An 18,056-nucleotide genomic window follows, 5' to 3' on the forward strand; every position below is an offset into this window, starting at 1 on the left:
GTTGTCCTGCTCTGAATCCATGAAACCTCCTTTTTTTAACTCACCTGGAATTTGGGATCACAGGTCAGGTATTATTGGAGCTTTTCTTTTTTGTAATCAAAGCAATTTATAATCTATACTTTTTCAAACTGGTCAAAATTTCTAGAAATGTCTAATTATCAAATTGCAACTTCCGTTTTGCAGTTGCTGAGTCATCATACAACCATTAGACAATCAGTTTCACAGGGATGCCAGTAAAAACCCTTTTCAACTATAGTGATCCAAAACACAAGGCTGTCAAGAGAAAATAAAGTATCTTTATCTTTATATGTAATACAATGAGATGTAAGGGACAGTTTGGCTTTATCAAGCATAAATTAAGGATAAATCACAACTGAAAATATAATAAAACATGAATATTTACAAATATCACCTATTCTATCAGCAGCTGAAATATTTCAGTGCAGTTACTGCTGTTGAATGTTTCTCAGTGTTGTGCAAGTTTATGGTGTCTGATTGCTTCTATAGGTGAGGGGAGGATACAAAGATGTGCTGTATGTGTTGCACCTTTTACAGTGGATGTTATATAATACATTTTGTGATAAAATTGCAGTATGCTGCCTTCACGATGTGTTGCTCTTACAAAGCTAGACAGCTAGCTAACACTTGAGTTGGAAATAATCCAGTCCTTGATAGTTTTCTTGTTTCATTTTTGCAACTCTTTGCTGGTTTGTTTTTCTTCTCTTTTCTTTTATTTTGTAAAACTGTAACAAAACACAAAAGTATACATCAGCTACAGACACACAAAACAACCAGGCAAACACGTGACTCCCAATTCTCTCCAATTAGCTAACGATGTAGCTTTAAATATTGGTTGGGAAACGTAAAACTTTTCTACAAAATATTACACAATGCTGGAATAACGATTGATAAAATTAACTTACAGACAAATAGTGTCCCATGGAACAAACGTGTCTGAAGGACAGACGAAGACACCAAACGTACAGCTGGACGAGTTCTGCTGACTGACCAAATTAAATATGTACACAATGTCCAGTGGGTGTCAGTAAGATTTCATAGTTTAACTTAAAATTTACTTAACAAAACGTAATGATGGAGTCAGCACATGCAGCTTTAGAGTTCTAGTTTTGGAAGGGGGCCAAAAAAAAAGAAATCAAATTCTAGACTTTTCAGGTCATTATAGCATTTGTCCAGTATTTGTCAATGTCTTCTGGTAGGAGACCATTATTTTTGTAATCGTTTATTAGACTTATATTGACTGTTTTTAAGATACATAAATAAAACTAGAATGACTTTCTAAAGAAAAATCACCTAATTCTGGAAATCAAAATAGTACTATACATATAATCAATTCCAAGAATATTCTACTATTATGTGTGAAGCAGATCCAATAATTTACCTGATATTTCAGGATAAATTGCAAATTAAGACAAAAATGTATTGATTTAATTTGTTTATTTAGGAAAACACTGTAAAAAGAGCATAGTTGACAGAAAACAGGCAACAATATGTTTTTAGTTAAAGCTCAAAACACTACTTCACTTCTGACTTGCTACACAAAGGGAACATGTGGAGGCATGCATGATTAAATGTACCTAAATCTAACACAAAACATAATAAAAAGGCAAAATAAAAGTTATCTAAAAGTGGTCATTGCCAAAACCAGTGAAGAGAAGGTCAGAAACAGGTACAGTGAAGCTGTAATTGAAGTTATAAACAAAAGCCACCTATTTCAAACTGAATAAGTCGAGTTGAACAAGTACAAAGATTAAGGAGGTGTTTGGAATGTGACTGTCTCTCTAACTCCTAAAGTTTGGCTGGTGAAGGAAAAAATATAAAATAAAAAAAGAGAGAGAAATCCCTTTTCCTCCTCCACAATACTCGGTTGGGGAAATTTAATTATTTGGGGTCCTTAAAACAAATTTTCTTTAAAATTCGTGTGAAAGTACAAGCCCTTACCTTCATTGGATATAACACTGTTTGGGAGACCACAACAATAAAACTGAGTTACAAACACTTGAACAAATTTACCCAGTACATGTTAATTATAACTATTTATGGGGTGGTTGTGGACCTGGCGGTGGAGGGGGGGCAGCGGGGAAAGGAGGGAAAGGCGGCTGCCCCATGAAGCCCATAAGTGGGGGCTGCGGCGGCGGGGGAAACTGCTGTGCCATCAACGGCTGCGGGGCACCTGACGGCGGAGGGGGTGGAGGAGGGCCCTGGCCGAACTGGCCCTGCGGCTGGTTGGGTTGCTCCTGACCGCCGCCGGTCGGGGCTCCGCCGCGGGTGTTGTAGCCTCCGCCGTTGTTGCTGTTGTAGTTCTGGTACTGATCCGAGCCGGCGTTGTAGTTGTTCCTGTGATCTTGGTTTCTGTCTCTGTAGGACGACGACGAGGAGCGGTCGTCGTCGCGGTTGTTGCGGCCGTCGCGGTTGAAGCCCCCGCGGCTGTCTTTGCCGCCTCCGCCGGAGCGCATGCGCCGATCGCACTCGTCTTGATACATTAGGTTAGGGTTGTTGGAGTTGCCGCCACGGTAACGCATCCTGCCACCTGCATATCAACCCCCCCAAAAAACAATGAAAAGTAACATTTAAAATGGGCTTTTGCTTTCATCGCCTCAAAGAAACCTGATTATTAGCCTGAAAAGAGAGCTATTTAAAGCATCGTCACTCCACCATCTGTCCCGGAAGCACTATTCGAGCCATCAGCTCTTTCGCACATTTTTTATTTTTATTTATTTTGGCTCTAGTGGCCTTGTGTTGACAGGAAAGTGGAATATGAGTGAGCGGGAAGACATGAGGCAAAGGTCAATGGGCCAGGACTCGACCCTGTGATCCCCGTAGTGCGTACATGGGTCGAGCGCTTTACCTCTGCCCCACCGCCGCCGTCATTTGCGCATGCGCTAAAACTACTACTTCCAAATCACTGCTGTAGTTCAGCAAAGTAAAACTTTCTGAAAGGATCTATTTCCCTAGACAATGTTATTTTTTCCATTAATAAATAATTGTCATAATTATTAAGTTATAAGGTTATAATGCAGTAGAAAATTGTGTATTGGACTCACTGGACTGTAACGTATTTGTCAATGTCTTCTGGAAGGAGACCATTATTTTTGTAATTGTTTATTAGACTAACAAAAGGTGTTATCAGATTGTAAAAGACTATATCCCATAGTTTTATGTAAAATCCAAAAGTATTACTCCATCTTTCCTCGTGCTTGACTGTTGTATGCAGGCACATATGCTTGATTTTGTTTTTCACATAATTAAACCCTTTTTATCTGTGTTTTATTATTGTCTTTAAAATATACTACATTTACGATTACAGTTAGATGCAAAAAGAATTTTAAAAAAAAGACATCCTCCCGTGATCCTCCCACTTGCGTAAATGAGCTAACGGTATGGATCGTGCTTTCGGAATAGATTGTGAAGTGAGATGCATAACATAAGTCCAAAGCTGTTACTGAATTTTTCCTGAATAATTCAAAGAGAAATCAAATCAATTATATAGACTGATGTATATGTACACCACTGGTTGGCACTGCAAATAGAAATATAGCTCCTCCTACCGCCTCCACCTCCGCGGCTGGAGTCCACCAGCTGGAGCAGTTTTGGGTTTATAGCCTGCCGGGCTTCCTCCAGGACCCGGACCAGGTCTCTGGCCTGTCGCAGGTTTCCCGGGGTGAAGAAGGTGTAGGCGGTGCCCTTATTGGTACTGCGGGCCGTGCGCCCAATACGATGGACATAATCCTCAGAGGAGCTGGGATAGTCATAGTTGATGACGAACTTTACGTCTTCCACATCTTTGGGATAGACAGCAAAGGAAGTTCAAGAAGGGTAAAGGGCTTTTAGAGAACAGGAAGTGATGCATTTAATGAAATTCTAAAGAAAGCTGGGAGCTTTATGCCTATGAACGACTGAAGTCATCTATCAATGCAACAACATGTCTTGGTGTGAAGCAGAAAGATTGAAACAAATTGGAGTTCACTTACCGTGCAACAATCCACACATCCAAAGATTAATTTCAGAGACACAGCTTTACTATTCAACATGCCTTCAACGTTGCGCACTCACTTGATTTAAAGTGAGAACCGGCATGTAAAGAAACCATTTTAAGCCTCTGTGCTTTTCAGAGGACTCATGATTACTGGCCTAAACGTGGAAGGTAAGGAAGTCTGTTTCTCATTACAGAAGACGTGGGGCTCTGACAGCACTGCTGATCAATAAGTCTCCCATCTCCCCCTCCGTCACGAGAGGGAAGCCATTTAATAATTTATTACACAGTAACAATAGTGTGCTATGATTATTGAACCATGAACTCTTTTCTTTTGTAATATAAGCATAAAGGCAGAACCTGACTATAGGGTGAGCTCGTGAAGGAGTTAAGACAAAGGGGTGTTGCGGTACTTACCCCCTGCAAGTTGTTTTTACAAAGGTTCCCCCTGATCAGTCCTGGTTCAAAGGGAAGGGCTGAGGGAGAGGGAGACTGGATTCCTCCCTCACCTTCTGCTCACTCCAGCAACGTCAGACGGGAGCAGAACCGTTAAACCCCAAAGGACACACCCACGCACACCCAATGGCTGGTTCTGTTGCTCTCTCGTCGCATTGCGGGACCCTCCTCACACCCTGGCCAGGACTGGATCCAGACGAGCCCGTCTAATTCTCTCTCGCCTGTCTGTCTGCTTTTTGGACCGACGGGCAGACATACAGGACCCTCAGGATGCTCCCAAGGAAGGCTCGTTGGATTTGCAAACTGACATTAATGAGGGACGGGGGGTTGGAGTCTCAATCTTTTTTTCTTTTTCTTAGTTCAGGAGAGTAATAGGGGCGTTAATCCCACTAAAGCTCACAAAGCTTGCCTTTTATAAAGTGACTGAGGGGGACAGAGACAGCAGCACAGACTGTTACAGCTGCCGTGTGCTGCCAAACCCTGAGAGGAGAAGAGGGGAGAAGAAAACAAGGATAAAGTCATCGAAATTTGGTAAAAGTTTACAAAACTTTACTTATCCCCCCTTCTCAGAATATTCTACAGAAATGTCAGATGTTAAACTGTTCCTTCACCCCCCCCCTCCATTTTCTTTTCAAAGCCATCTCCTAAACACACGGCTCTCTCCTGATGTGAAGGTTAGAAGATTTCGAGCAGAAAAATGTGAAACATGAGCAGCAATCCGAGGAGTTTATACTGACACCACACTAGGAGACATAAGAAAAGGTGCGCAGGACGTTGTGGGCCCACACACCCCTCCTTTCAGGCAGCGTGCCAGAGAGCCCCGCATGAAGGAAGCTTTTAAACTGCGGTAACAAGAAACAGACTATGAACCTGCTGGATCAAGAGGCTTGAAGCCTGCAGCTCTGCATGCTTCAGCCGACAACGTTACCAGGTTGTAACGTCTTATTTTTTTGGACTCATTCTGGTTTTTTTTCTTCTGTGATTTTCACATATCTGGCTGACAGCTGGACTTTCACTTGTACAATTTTTGTAAAAAAAGAAAAAAAACAAAATATAAATAAAGAAAAACTCAATTTACGGACATTGTACCTAAAATTAATTTGAAGAAGTATACATGATTTCTGTTATTTTGTGAAAACAATACCTGCAAATAAGCTTGTGGGATATAATAATAATTCTCAAGCCTGCTTGCTGTACAAGAGTCTTTTTTTACTAACTTGTTATACTTACCACCTGCTTGATTTAATTCAGAGCATTAACTGGGGATTATGGTTGACTTGAATACATGTAAATTCATTATTAGCTGAAGAACAAATTAAATGAGACAAATGATGCTGAGAACAGAAATCACAGGAAGTAAACAATGTGATCCCAGACATACCCAGACCCCGAGAGGCAACATCTGTCGCGATCAGGATAGGGGCCTTGCCGCTCCTGAATTCTGTGGAGTTGAAACGAAAACATGTAAGTTGAAAAAATTTTGCCAAATAGTTGATAAATCAAAGCAGGAGAAGATTAAATTAAAGGGAAGAGAGGAAACATCTTAAAGGAAGGAAAGTTTGATCATGCTAGGTGTGAGAGAATGTGACATTTCTTCTTTAGGTAAGAAATTAATTAGTACTGTAAAACAGATGCAATATGTGAATTTTTCGACTGATGACTAATGGATAATGGATTGTGGAAGGATTGATAGCATAGAGACAGATGCACTGATGGAGAACACTTCTAAATGATAAAGAAAAAATGCCACACATATATGTCCATATTCTATTTTCACATTTATTCAATGCTAAAAAATTACGTACATTCTATACTTTTAAAGACTTCAACCCAGAGAATGTTTTTATCTGTAGACTCTCATTTCATTTATTTATTTAAACTAGGACAATGCATATTAATCAACGTCAGCAGTGGGCATCAATCTAAATATGTCGGCGTTAGCACAAGAGATCATTTTTATCCATAGTCCTAAGGTATGCATGATATGAAAGTTGACTTTCAGAGATGCCAACACCCTGACCTCTACTGTTTGTGATGTATTCTTACCAGTGAGAACCCAGTCTCTTTCTGGCTGGCTCTTGTCTCCATGGATACACATGGCTGGCCATCTAGGTAACAAAACCACATCGATTCAGCAAGTCAAACTCACACACTGAAAGCTGCCCACCACGTTTTTAAAGAGTCACAGATCCTCCTCACCCATCCCGCCTCATCCTCCGGGTGAGATCATCGCATCGTTTTTTGGTCTCCACAAAGATGATGGTTTTGTTCTCCTTCTCAGCCATTATCTCCTCCATCAGCTGAATAAGCCTGCATGCAGAGAGACAATGTTAGCAAATCAACTCAGAACCAGCATTCGTGAGAAGATCAGACCATACAAAAGCAAATGATGTAGGTCACACGCTTAAGTCTTACTTGTTGTCTTTTTCTGTCTCCATGCAGACATCGACGATCTGCAGAATGTTATGGTTGGCACTGAGCTCCAGAGCACCAATGTTAATCTGGATGTATTCCCTTAAGAAGTCCTCGGCAAGCTGCCGAACCTCCTTTGGCCACGTTGCACTCCACATCAGGGTCTGTCTGTCAGGCTGAAAGAGACAAGAGAGCGATGGACTTATACGAATTGAAAAAAATAAAAAAGCACCAAAACACCCTCACTTATCAATGGTCATTTGAAAACAGCAAAACTACATAACCGCAGCAGCCTTACTCTGATTTGTTCAACAATCTTGCGAATCTGCGGCTCAAAGCCCATATCCAACATGCGGTCGGCCTCGTCCAGCACTAAATAAGTGCAGCGGCGCAGATTGGTCTTCCCCGCCTCCAGGAAGTCAATGAGGCGACCCGGCGTGGCGATGCAGATCTCAACGCCTACGGTCGGATATGAACAGAATGTCAGAAACAGTCACAATCCAAACAGTCCACATCAGCCCACCACACCCACCTCTCTCAAGGTCTCGAATCTGCGGGCCTTTGGGTGCGCCGCCGTACACGCAGGTGCTCTTGATGCGGGAGGACTTGCCATAGTCGTAGGCAACCTGCTGGACCTGCTGAGCCAGCTCTCTGGTGGGTGCAAGGACCAGACACTGAGAACAGAGGAAGACGAAGGAAAAAGGGATAAATGACAAGGGTTCTGTGCACTGAAATGTTTAGACTGAACTCTCTCCTGCACTCACTATAGGGCCATCCCCTCTCTCCAGGTAGGGCTGGTGGTTGATATGTACAATAGCAGGAAGGAGGTACTGCAAGGGGGAAAAAAAGAGGCAATAAGTTGTTAGAACTGCTTTCACAATATTTGCCAAACATTTTGATTCAAAACATTAAATACTAACTTAAGTTACGTCCATTTTGCTTTCAAAGTCTAGGTTATTTATGATACTAATTATACACCATGAATTACTTTTTTACTTTAATCTGTCTCTTTTGTTCATATTTCAGAATCCCTCACAGATTTCCACCTATCAGAGATCAAATTAAATGTTAAAAATGATTTGAATACATTATTGACAAGATCATGAAGCAAAATCCTTACAGCCAGCGTCTTCCCAGAGCCAGTCTGTGCTATTCCCACCATGTCCTTGCCACTTAAGGCCACAGGGAAACCCTGGGCTTGGATGGCTGTGGGCTCCTTGAAGTTCTGCTGCACCAGGACATCAATCACATACTCTGCAAGGGGCGAAGGCAGGAGACAGTTTAACTCAGCCATTTAAATGTTACTAAAAGCGATCTGTCTGGTTTTTCTAAAAAAATATATACTGTATATGTATATGTTGCTAATTTGTGCGTGACATTAAAATAATAGAGGATGTTTACGAATGTAAAAGAATGAGTAAACGTGCTAAACTGAGGCAAATAAGGTTTTATGGAATTAGAGAATTTTACATTTTTATTTATTTTTACAGCAAAAAACTTTATGAAAGATGGAGTAAAAAGGAGCTAACTCACGAGGAAACTGAGCATGATGAAAAGCAGTTACTGGGTTTGGACAGCCAGAGCCTCTGATGGTGATCTCCTTCTTCCTGCGAAACTCCTCCACATCATACTAGATATGGAAGCAAAAAAGAAAAATAAGCATTCCAAAAAAAAATTTACACATAACCAAACAGCTTGTTATTATTATTATTATATTTTTAATGATGGTGTGTGAGCAAGTACAAAGAAAAGAAGAAAAAAAAAAAACCTACCTGACCCATGCGTTGGACTTCAACGTGTTCAGTGTAGAAGTTCTTTTCAAATTTTGGCAACTCATCTAAGTTCCACCTCTTTTTGCGGAGACGCTCACCAGGATTTCCAAACTTCATAGGCGGCGGTCCGCTGCGGCCACCCATGCCCCCTCCAAACCGTGGTCTGAGAGAGGTAAAGTAAAAGAAATTAGGATGCAAACCAATTATTACACAAATTAATTCTATCTAACCATACCCATTTCTGAACCTTTCTAAAGTACTTTAGAGTAGATAAATGTTTTTAATCAGTAACTCAACATCAAAGAATCTTGTTTGTGAAGCTTGTGAAGTTATTGGCATATTTACATGTGCTATACTGGTGTGGAGTTATAAAATACATTTGTAAGTCAGTACATTTATGTCTACGTTTTAAAAAAAACAAACATTTTAAGTCATTTCAGCACTGCTTTGCTGTATCGGATCGGTATCAGCCGATGCTATATATATATATATATATATATATATATATATATATATATATATATATTCAAATATCTGAATCCATACTGGAAGTGAAAAAAGTGGAATGGTGCCTCTCTAGTAAAAAACAGGAAATAGTTATCCGTTTCGTCCCCTTAATGCTTTCATATTAAATCTGAAGCTAAAAGTATTCACAATGACCAATGCTAACTTGATTTAAATTATTAAATGCCTGTGTAAAATTGACCCAAATTGAATGAAACATTACGAAATGTAAACTGGAGCAATTTGCCTTGTCATCTTAAGTGTCTTGAGACAGCATTTGTAGTTCATGGGTTCTATGAAGAAGTCTGTGTAAAATGAGGGAACAGTGTGTAGAGAAGCTACCAAAGCCTGGCATCATCTACGAGGGACATTCTGCCTATTGCTCTTCTATTCTCTTGGACAGATCTATTTTATCCCCCCCCCACCATTTTCTTTTAGCTTCTTAAGATGTGCTTATTTTACAGATGTGTTGTCTTAATTATAATCAATTAAGAATTTAGCAATGGAACTTGACTTAATGCAATGCTTTGATTGTTGATTCTATGTTGCATGACTGTGTTTTTATGATGTAAAGCACTTTGAAATGCCTTGTTGCTGAAATGTGCTGTACAAATAAAATTTTATTAATTGATATACCTTTTAAAACTAAACTATTTGTAGTAAAACAAAGTAGTAAGTCAACCGAGTTATTAATGTCAATTCTACACTGCAGTATATAATTAGAAATCCTTCAAAAATTTTTAATTTCCTGAATCAAACACCATTACTTTACTGCAGCCCAAAATCTAGTGTAATTATTTGCACAAGATCAGACGTGCAATAAAACTTTTACAATAGTTGAGTGAGAAGGAAAACATGACCCACACCACAGATAGGCCAACTTTGAAGCAATTGTATGGGGTTCCACAAACACGCTGTTAGCATTTTCAGTCCTTTGTGGTAATGTTATTTTCAATTTACACTTTACCTAACTTTATTCGTCGACTGATCGGATGTTTTTTGACTTTATAAATATTAACTGGAATGGATCTTTAAGCGTTAGCTTAGCTTTTGTTTGTGTGTTCCTTTCATCCATGCAAAGCCAATCTATATTTGAAGCTCAAACATTAATTAACACTAAATTTATTTATTTATTTTTGCTAAATCTGAAAAACGTACCTGTCTCGTCCACGATCTCTGTCTCTGTCCCTGTCTCCGTACGAGGAGCCCCCTCTCATTTTCGATAAAACAGCCCTTTTGGTAGATTTGTCGCTAGCTAGAACGATGGTTAGCCGCAGCAGGTTCGACGACAGGAGCGTAAAAATGAGCGAGCACACAACAAATAATTTTTACTTTATTTGTAACAGCTGAAATAAGAAGATAAAACGAGTAACACGGGAATTATTTTGCAACTCTAAACACGTCGCCAGTCGCCTTGTTTGTTTCCTACCAGCGAAAGACATCGACTTCGGCCTAATGGCTAGTAAAACTACGTAGCGCCTTTTCAAAACAAACATCAGGACGTACGCAATTTGCCTAAGTAATAATGGAGAATCTCACTCCGTGAAAACGTTGGCGCTTTAAGACTCTCAGTATGTATGCGTCTGTTGCGGCTCAAACGCAGCAAATGTGCACTGTGCAGCATAAAAAAAATCATTGTTCCTATGTCTGGAGATATGTTTTTTATAAAACAAAATTTGGTTTTACATATTTGAACAAGAAAAGAGACGCGTTGCAAAACCATAAGCGGTCAGTAGGTGGCGACTATGCCAGACTTTGTTTAAAAAGAAGCCCGATTTAAAACGAAAAAGACTGCGATCATTTCAGGAAGTTCTGTTTTATAGTGAACCAATACTGATACCGAAGTTATTGGTGTTCTTGTAGCATAATACCGAACTGGTTTGGAAGCGGACCAGGTGGAAGGACATGCCTTTGTTTTTTCAGAACAGAGAATTAGATTGCTTCAGATCAACAGCGGAATTATTCGACAAATATCCACATTTACAGGTTTGTTTCCTGAAACTGTCTGGTTTTATGTGATCGTGTTACTTTTGGCATTTATTTCCCACATTACAACTGTTCTTTCACCGTAAGACAATTGTTATTACGGTATCTGTTTCACGTCTAAACATAAAATAGAACATTAATTGCACCCGGCCATTTTTTATATGGACCTACTGTGTCTTTTATAAAGTGATTATAATGATTACTTCTCTGAAAGTGCTGCAGGATCCTATCAGTCTGGGAAGGTAGGGACGGTAAGGATAATTCTGTAGGTTAAAAAATGGAAGAAGGAAAAAAGACATTAAAGGGATATAAATGTATAATAACGATAGAAATGTACACATTTTGTGTGGGTTGCATTTTATGTTACATTTGTTATCAATCCATCCTGTTCAGTTCTTTATGTTACATTTGTTTATCAATCCATCCTGTTCAGTTCAATTTATTTATTTAGCAGCAATTTACAATTGTTATTTCAATGGACTTTACAAGGCAAACAGATATAGCTGGTATAAAGAAATACACAATCAATTCAATCCAATCATATAGTACATTTTCATTAACCATATTCCAATTTCATCCTATTCAGAATACAGTACTATTAAGTTCAGTTTATCACCCCAATTGGGACAAAATATTATCCATTTAAAGAAATAAATTCAGTTGCAAAAAGTCACAGATTTTGCAGCAGTACCTATTCCTGCTGGGAGCAGACAGTTGATTGCACTAACCTTTGCAGCAATTACCTATACTGGAAATGGATTGATTGACATTGGTTATGAAAGGATTGTGGGCCTAGTGTCTTTTTTCAAACTGTTTCTGACAGAAAATAAACTGAAAAGAGAAAGAGTTGAAGAGATTAAACAAAGATCCTGAAACCAGGAAGCAAACCCCAGATGGCAAAGATGCCACTAATACATACTTTCAGGAAGACATTCTTTTAATAGGAATAATAAACTCCTACGGGACCCAGCTCAATGTACCCAACTGTCTGCTCTGAGGTCCAACTATTCATTCATTCTATTTGGTGTAATTTGTAGATTCAAAAAATGTCTCAAGTAAATAGATACTGACTGTATGCTGTACATACTTTAAAAAATGGTTAAGAGGGATTCGAGAACTCATAAAACTGCAGTCTATATAAATGACATAAAAATAAGTTGCACCTAAATTTTCAGAGTTGTAAAATTGTTCATACAAAGTAATTATAAAATATTAAGATATGACCATGATGAAATATGAATAAAACCTTATGAGTAGGACACACATAGCATTTCAAGAAATACTTTTTTCTCCTACAAAATGTATTTCTGAGTCATAGAAATAAAATAATGCTTACTGTCACTAGACTAACTTTTGGTTTGTATTTATTTTAGAGTTAAATCCAGGAAAACACAAAAGTTTAATTTTGTTTTGCAGGAAAATGCAAAAGCATTTCGCTCCAAGCCACGTGTTGATGTAGATGCGAAGCACCTTCTGTATGTTCAGCAGAGAGAGTTTGCAGCGACAACTCCAGCAGACAGTGAGTACACCTGCTGTTCACGATGACAAATCACAGTCATGCATTTAAGAACCTGAATTATCTTCTAAATTTTGAATTGACATCCATGTATTACTGAGAAAAGAAACTGTGTCACAAAGACTAGTTACATTTATGCTGAGATTAGATTACAAACAGCTGGGTTCTATTTACTACTTATGTTAGTTCTGGTTACACAGGATTTTATTTAGGGGCTCACGAGTATTAGGGGCTGAATAAAAATGCATGGCATACTTTTCAGATCTGAAAAAAGTCTGCATTTTGATAACTATTCATTATTTGCCAGCCACTCCATAATTATGAGTTACTTTGCTGGTCCGACAAACTACATCCAAATAAAATACATTAAAGTTTGTGGTCTTAAAGAGTCAAAACATTTAAGAGTTATGGGCAGCTGTTCATAATTTCTTCATCATTCGATGGATTTTACACCTACTTTTTTCTCTCTCTCTCCATGTGGTGTAAGATCAGTGCTTTTGTCGGTGTGACTTTACAATTTGAACTCTAATCAGTTTCATCCGTTCTGGTCAAATCTTTCACAGACTGCGTTTCGATCCTTGGATCAGATGATGCTACCACCTGCCACTTGGTCGTGCTGCGACACACCGGTACTGTACTTCTACCAGATTCCTACTGTGCGTTACATCTGCCTTAAGCTAAAGGATTCTAAATTGTTTCATTACTTGGCAGGTAGTGGAGCTGTCTGTCTGTCTCACCTCGATGGCTCCAGCACCAGGACTGAGGTCCAGCTCACTATGAAAGCCGTCACATCACTGAGTAACGGCTGTAATGAGGGCAGGCACGTCATACATGCACAAGTACGAGTTCAAAGTTCACAATTTCCCATTAACATTTGTTTCACTTTCTGCTGCCATCTAGATTTGAGCTGCATCTAGTTGGAGGGTTTGATGACGATGACAAAAGATCTCATAAACTCAGCCTTAACATCCTGGGTAGGCTAATAAAGTTCTCTATGGTATGTTGCTCGTGGACATAATCTCAAAATCGCCAAATTGACATGTGCTGCTTTTACTTTATAGCAGCGTTCCAGAAACAGAAGGATCACATTCACCTGGAGACATGTTGCATCACAGGTTTTATATGTTTTCTATCTTTTGCAAATACTGTAGTTAGACATTCTGATTTCTCAGTCACAATTCTTTCTGTTGTAGAGATGAACAATGTAGTTGACAAGGGAATTCATAAACCGATAGTATATGGAATAGGTGAGTGGCAGATGTATGGCAAAGAAACAAGTAATATGCATATACTGTATGTCATATGTTATTGGTAATAATTTTGAGTCTGTCTAGGTGTAAATGTTAAAACAGGGGAAGTGTTCCCTGCCTCATTCCCTCATAAAGGACCTGCAGAGATGCTACGGTCAGCACGGACCTTCACTGGAGGAGAGGTAAAAAACTAAGTCCCACCTAGTCCAGTCAAAGCCCAGCTCTAAAGTTAAGTTGAGAATATACTGTATATGTCAACACTTAAAAATTTAAATGTTCAAAGGCAGTTTCAATCCAGTTTGACTGAACTTGAGCTGCTCTGCAAAGAAGAGTGAGCTAAAAGTCAATGTGTCTACATGTCTATGGCTGGTAGAGACATGTCCCAAAAGATTTGTATTTGTGTTTGTAGCACCATTGAAATATGCATTTACAGTGTATGGGCTCATGTGGACTGAATGCATAGGCACTCTACAATTTTCAGATGTTAGTTTGTAAAACAGGCAAAAAAAAAAAGAAACAACTCAAAAAACATTCCCTTCCATATTGCCTTTAAGCACTACTTTGAGTTGATCTGATGCATAAAATCCCAACAGAAAGCAGTGAATTTTGTGGTTGTGACATGACAAAACAAAACCAAAGATCTTGGGGCATAAATACGTAGTTTAAAATGCCTAATACTTTTATTATTATTTCTTTCGGTTTATTGTTTAATGCCATCTTTAGCTGTAAATGCTATTGTCCTTATGATGTAAATTTACACGCATAGTCTCATTTTTAAGGGACTGAAGCTAGACTACACACTGATTTTTAATAAAATATCTCTTCTTTACAGATGACTGACATTTATGACTCAAGACATGGACTTATTAAAGTTGGACCATGCCAGTGGAGTCCTGATTTGGAAATTGCCTTCTGGTTGTCACAAAGTGATGCCACTATTTTAAAGGTAACATAATGTCTGGGAAGTACTGAACCTCTGAAGGTGACCAGAACAACACTGGGAGAATAAACAGTATAGCGAGTTATATAAATAATTTATTTATTTTTTTCCTGTTTGTAGTACCTGTCCACGTCTCCGTTTGCTGAACCGCCGCACTTTGTCCAGCACATTAAGTCCACCATCCAGTTCCTTTTGTCGCATCCAAACTCTGACAGCCTGTTCCCGGGAGGTCAGCCGCACCTCTACCACTGGACGGAGAGCGGTAGCTGGGAGAGGCTTGTCCAGTCATAACAAGTCACAGCTGAACCTTTAAATGCTATTTGACTGTTTTTCTGTTTTCCAATGGAAACACTGACCCCTTTTCAATCAGAGTATTTTCTCAAGAATCCAATCCCAGACCAGCGCTTTGCAAATGTATTCATACCACATGGATCATTTCCGATCAGCTCCTCTGAGTAAAGCCAGTTTTGTATTTGCATTTTGCAGATTGGATGGAGGGTTTTTGTGATTATCATTTTTCAAGTCTACAGATTCTTTTAGATTAGCTTGAGGATTTTGATTGGGATATTTTAACACGCAAGTACACTTTGATCTAAACCATTGCTCAAGCCAACACACATTATTTACGTATTATCTAAGCCAACACAGCTTGTGTAAATAGTTAAATTACTCTCCTAAAGTTCTGGAGGAGTTGTGTTGAACCACGGAAAGACCTAGAACTTGCAGAATACCGGACCCTGAGGACTTACTTTGGTATGTCTGGTTTAGATTGAATGCTAATGTCTTGACCGGTTAACAGTTATGATTTAAGCTTTTACACACCTGACCTGTTTTCTGGGGGGCCCTGGTTTTCACAATGCTGTTTGTTCACTAACGCACACTAGCAAACCTCTGAGGCCTTCACAGAATAGCTCGATTTAAACAAATTTATATTTACTCATACGAGGAATTAGGGCTGGGCGATATGACTTCAAAATTAAATCTCAGATTTCGTCATTCCAGATCCGATATTGTTTTTTTCTTGCTTTCTTTTCTTTAAAAGAAAAAAGAGAAAATATTTTCAAAAAGTGGCTTTTGTCATTCTTTTTGTGAGTTGTGCGAGGGTGTATTAGGGCCAGGCAACACAATTTTAAAAATTGTTTAATTGCGAGAATATAGTCATAATATTAGCAGAATAAAGACAAATTTTACTAGAAGAACGTCTTAAAATTGCAATAAAAAGTTGTTTTTATGAGATATAAGCTCCTAAAGAGTTAGTTGGCTACCTAAATCCATGTCGGTTTTTTCTTCAGAATAGACAGTCGTTTGCACAATTGTTTCAAAGTCCTGTTGTTGATAATAATTTGATGCTGGTGTGTTAAAAGATGAGGTATTTTCTTATCTATAAACTTATACCAGAGTATAACCTCGTACACAAACAGAAGCTGTAAAACCTGTCCAGCAAGATGGCCGGCCTTGGGTCTGCTGACATCATTCTGAACTATAGAAACCCAAGGAATAAATTGTTGAAGATTTAATTTTGCCCAAAAATGAAATCTTCAAAAACCCAAATTTAGATTGATCGATAAAATGTATTCATCGTCCAGCCCTAGGAGGAATGTATTGATGATTATGTGACTTGTGAATATATTTGCTTGCTCTGTATTTTATTTGGGGGTATCTGCGTATTAGGACCTGTATGAATATGTTTACCACACTTTTGAGGTTTTTATTGGTTAAGGAGAATGGGATATTTTCATTTTCCTTCAACATTTCAACATTATAGTTATGCACTACCTTATGTTGGTCTGTCTGTCTAAATTAATGGAAGCTTCTTTTTCAAGGTGCAGCACATTACCTCTCCAGTCTCATATGGTAACAAGATGTATCCATTGGTCCACTGGATTGCTGTGCATGGTTTCATAACTATACCAGTTTGTGGTTTAACTTTGCCTTAGTGTTGGCCGGTTTCACACTGCAGTCCAAAAGAAGGCGACACTTTGCCCTTATTTTCTTTCAAAGTAAAGATTTTTGGGGGGATGGGTTCACCACAGCTCTAATGAAAGCCCTACACTGAGTAATAAATGGCCCTTTTCACACTGTTTCCTAAAAACAAGCGCCCTCACTGATTTTCTTCTGTACCTGCTGATGATGAATACTCAGTTGACCTTTCTTGGTGCCACCTTTTCATGGTTTATGTTTAGTCGGTGGGTTTAAATTGTTTCACAGGGTATATATTGATGTTTTTGGGGGGGGGGGGGTTTATGTGAGAACATGTTTTTCCATACTATATTCCCTATGTGTCCACTGTTTCAGTTTAACTTGTGGAAATTGTAGTTTTGGTTTATATTAACAGAGTGTGAGTTTGACTCTTTCTGCTGCCAAAACATCCGATCTTCAAGTAAAACATTACCCACGCAGGATTTCTGAAGAGAACCAAAGTGTTACCACAAACAGTACCACACAGTAAAAACACTTTTACAGAAAGCCAGGGGAACTTCTATTTAATGGAAAAGTCCATTTAAAACCATCCATCCATCCATCCATTTTCTGTTCACCCTTGTCCCTAATGAGGTCGGGAGGGTTGCTGGTGCCGATCTCCAGCTTACGTTCCGAGCGAGAGGCGGGGTACGCCCTGGACAGGTCGCCAGTCTGTCTTAGGGCAACACAGAGACAGACAGGACACACAACAATGCACACACACACTCACACCTAGGGAGAATTTAGAGAGACCAATTTACCTGACAGTCATGCTTTTGTGGGAGGAAGCCAGCATACCCAGTGAGAACCCATTCATGCAGCGGGAAAACATGCAAACTCCATGCAGAAAGACCCCGGGCCGGGAATCGAACCCAGGACCTTCTTGCTGTGCAGTGCTACCACTGTTCAGCCCCCATTTAAAACCTTTCTGTATTTACAGACTCAAAACAAATATCTGTACTGTTCTAAAGTGCATAAATTGTAGAGGAAGTGGTCAGTTTGTTGAATGTTTTTTTATCTGTGGAAATGTACCTTCAAAAATAGAGTTGTCTTTTATGTTTATTTATCCTTCGCTCTTGACCATGTCACACTTTATATGAATGTTTCTTTTCAAAAGTGTATGTGTTTATGTCAATCAAAATCCTCTGCGAGTAATGGTAGGAATTATGGCATAGTGTAGTAAAAAATCTGAGCATATGGCCTTCTGATAAACTGTTTCCTTCTAGTCCTTGCAAGCTGCTTCAAGCACACTGCAACCTAAGACGCCCCG

At 39.1% G+C, this 18,056-nt stretch overlaps 2 protein-coding genes across 3 annotated transcripts; one reads left to right on the plus strand and one right to left on the minus strand.

Annotated features, from left to right (window-relative positions):
* Window positions 1-1,438: 1,438 nt before the first annotated feature.
* Window positions 1,439-10,624, minus strand: ddx17 (DEAD-box helicase 17). Its single transcript, XM_028017454.1, has 13 exons — window positions 10,294-10,624; window positions 8,632-8,794; window positions 8,393-8,489; window positions 7,980-8,113; window positions 7,624-7,689; window positions 7,392-7,533; window positions 7,158-7,318; window positions 6,863-7,035; window positions 6,647-6,757; window positions 6,494-6,555; window positions 5,829-5,888; window positions 3,567-3,800; window positions 1,439-2,548 (listed from the first exon to the last, which is right to left on the minus strand). Exons 1-13 carry the CDS (start codon window positions 10,350-10,352, stop codon window positions 2,052-2,054), a joined length of 1,959 nt encoding a protein of 652 aa, XP_027873255.1. The 5' UTR covers window positions 10,353-10,624; the 3' UTR covers window positions 1,439-2,051.
* A 286-nt stretch (window positions 10,625-10,910) lies between these two features.
* Window positions 10,911-17,998, plus strand: ntan1 (N-terminal asparagine amidase). 2 transcript variants are annotated; one of them, XM_028017460.1, is made up of 10 exons: window positions 10,911-11,121; window positions 12,538-12,640; window positions 13,201-13,266; window positions 13,349-13,457; window positions 13,538-13,611; window positions 13,699-13,752; window positions 13,831-13,884; window positions 13,972-14,069; window positions 14,720-14,833; window positions 14,948-17,998. In XM_028017460.1, the coding sequence occupies exons 1-10, from the start codon at window positions 11,041-11,043 to the stop codon at window positions 15,116-15,118; spliced, it is 924 nt and encodes a 307-aa protein (XP_027873261.1). In that variant the 5' UTR covers window positions 10,911-11,040; the 3' UTR covers window positions 15,119-17,998. The 2 variants fall into 2 exon arrangements, with proteins under 2 accessions (XP_027873261.1, XP_027873260.1); XM_028017459.1 differs by having other exon boundaries at window positions 13,699-13,884.
* Window positions 17,999-18,056: the final 58 nt, after the last annotated feature.

This window comes from Xiphophorus couchianus, chromosome 5 (genome assembly GCF_001444195.1).
Source record: "Xiphophorus couchianus chromosome 5, X_couchianus-1.0, whole genome shotgun sequence".
Lineage (NCBI taxonomy): Eukaryota > Metazoa > Chordata > Actinopteri > Cyprinodontiformes > Poeciliidae > Xiphophorus > Xiphophorus couchianus.

Coding starts and splice junctions, on each gene's coding strand:
- ntan1 (XM_028017459.1), top strand. CDS start 11,041: ATGCCTTTGTTTTTTCAGAACAGAGAATTAGATTGCTTCAGATCAACA. Junction 11,122..12,537: donor ACAAATATCCACATTTACAG/GTTTGTTTCCTG, acceptor TTTGTTTTGCAG/GAAAATGCAAAAGCATTTCG. Junction 13,267..13,348: donor GGTCGTGCTGCGACACACCG/GTACTGTACTTC, acceptor ATTACTTGGCAG/GTAGTGGAGCTGTCTGTCTG.
- ddx17 (XM_028017454.1), bottom strand. CDS start 10,352: ATGAGAGGGGGCTCCTCGTACGGAGACAGGGACAGAGACAGAGATCGT. Junction 7,036..7,157: donor AGATTGTTGAACAAATCAGA/GTAAGGCTGCTG, acceptor TGTCTCTTTCAG/CCTGACAGACAGACCCTGAT. Junction 6,556..6,646: donor CGGAGGATGAGGCGGGATGG/GTGAGGAGGATC, acceptor TTTGTTACCTAG/ATGGCCAGCCATGTGTATCC.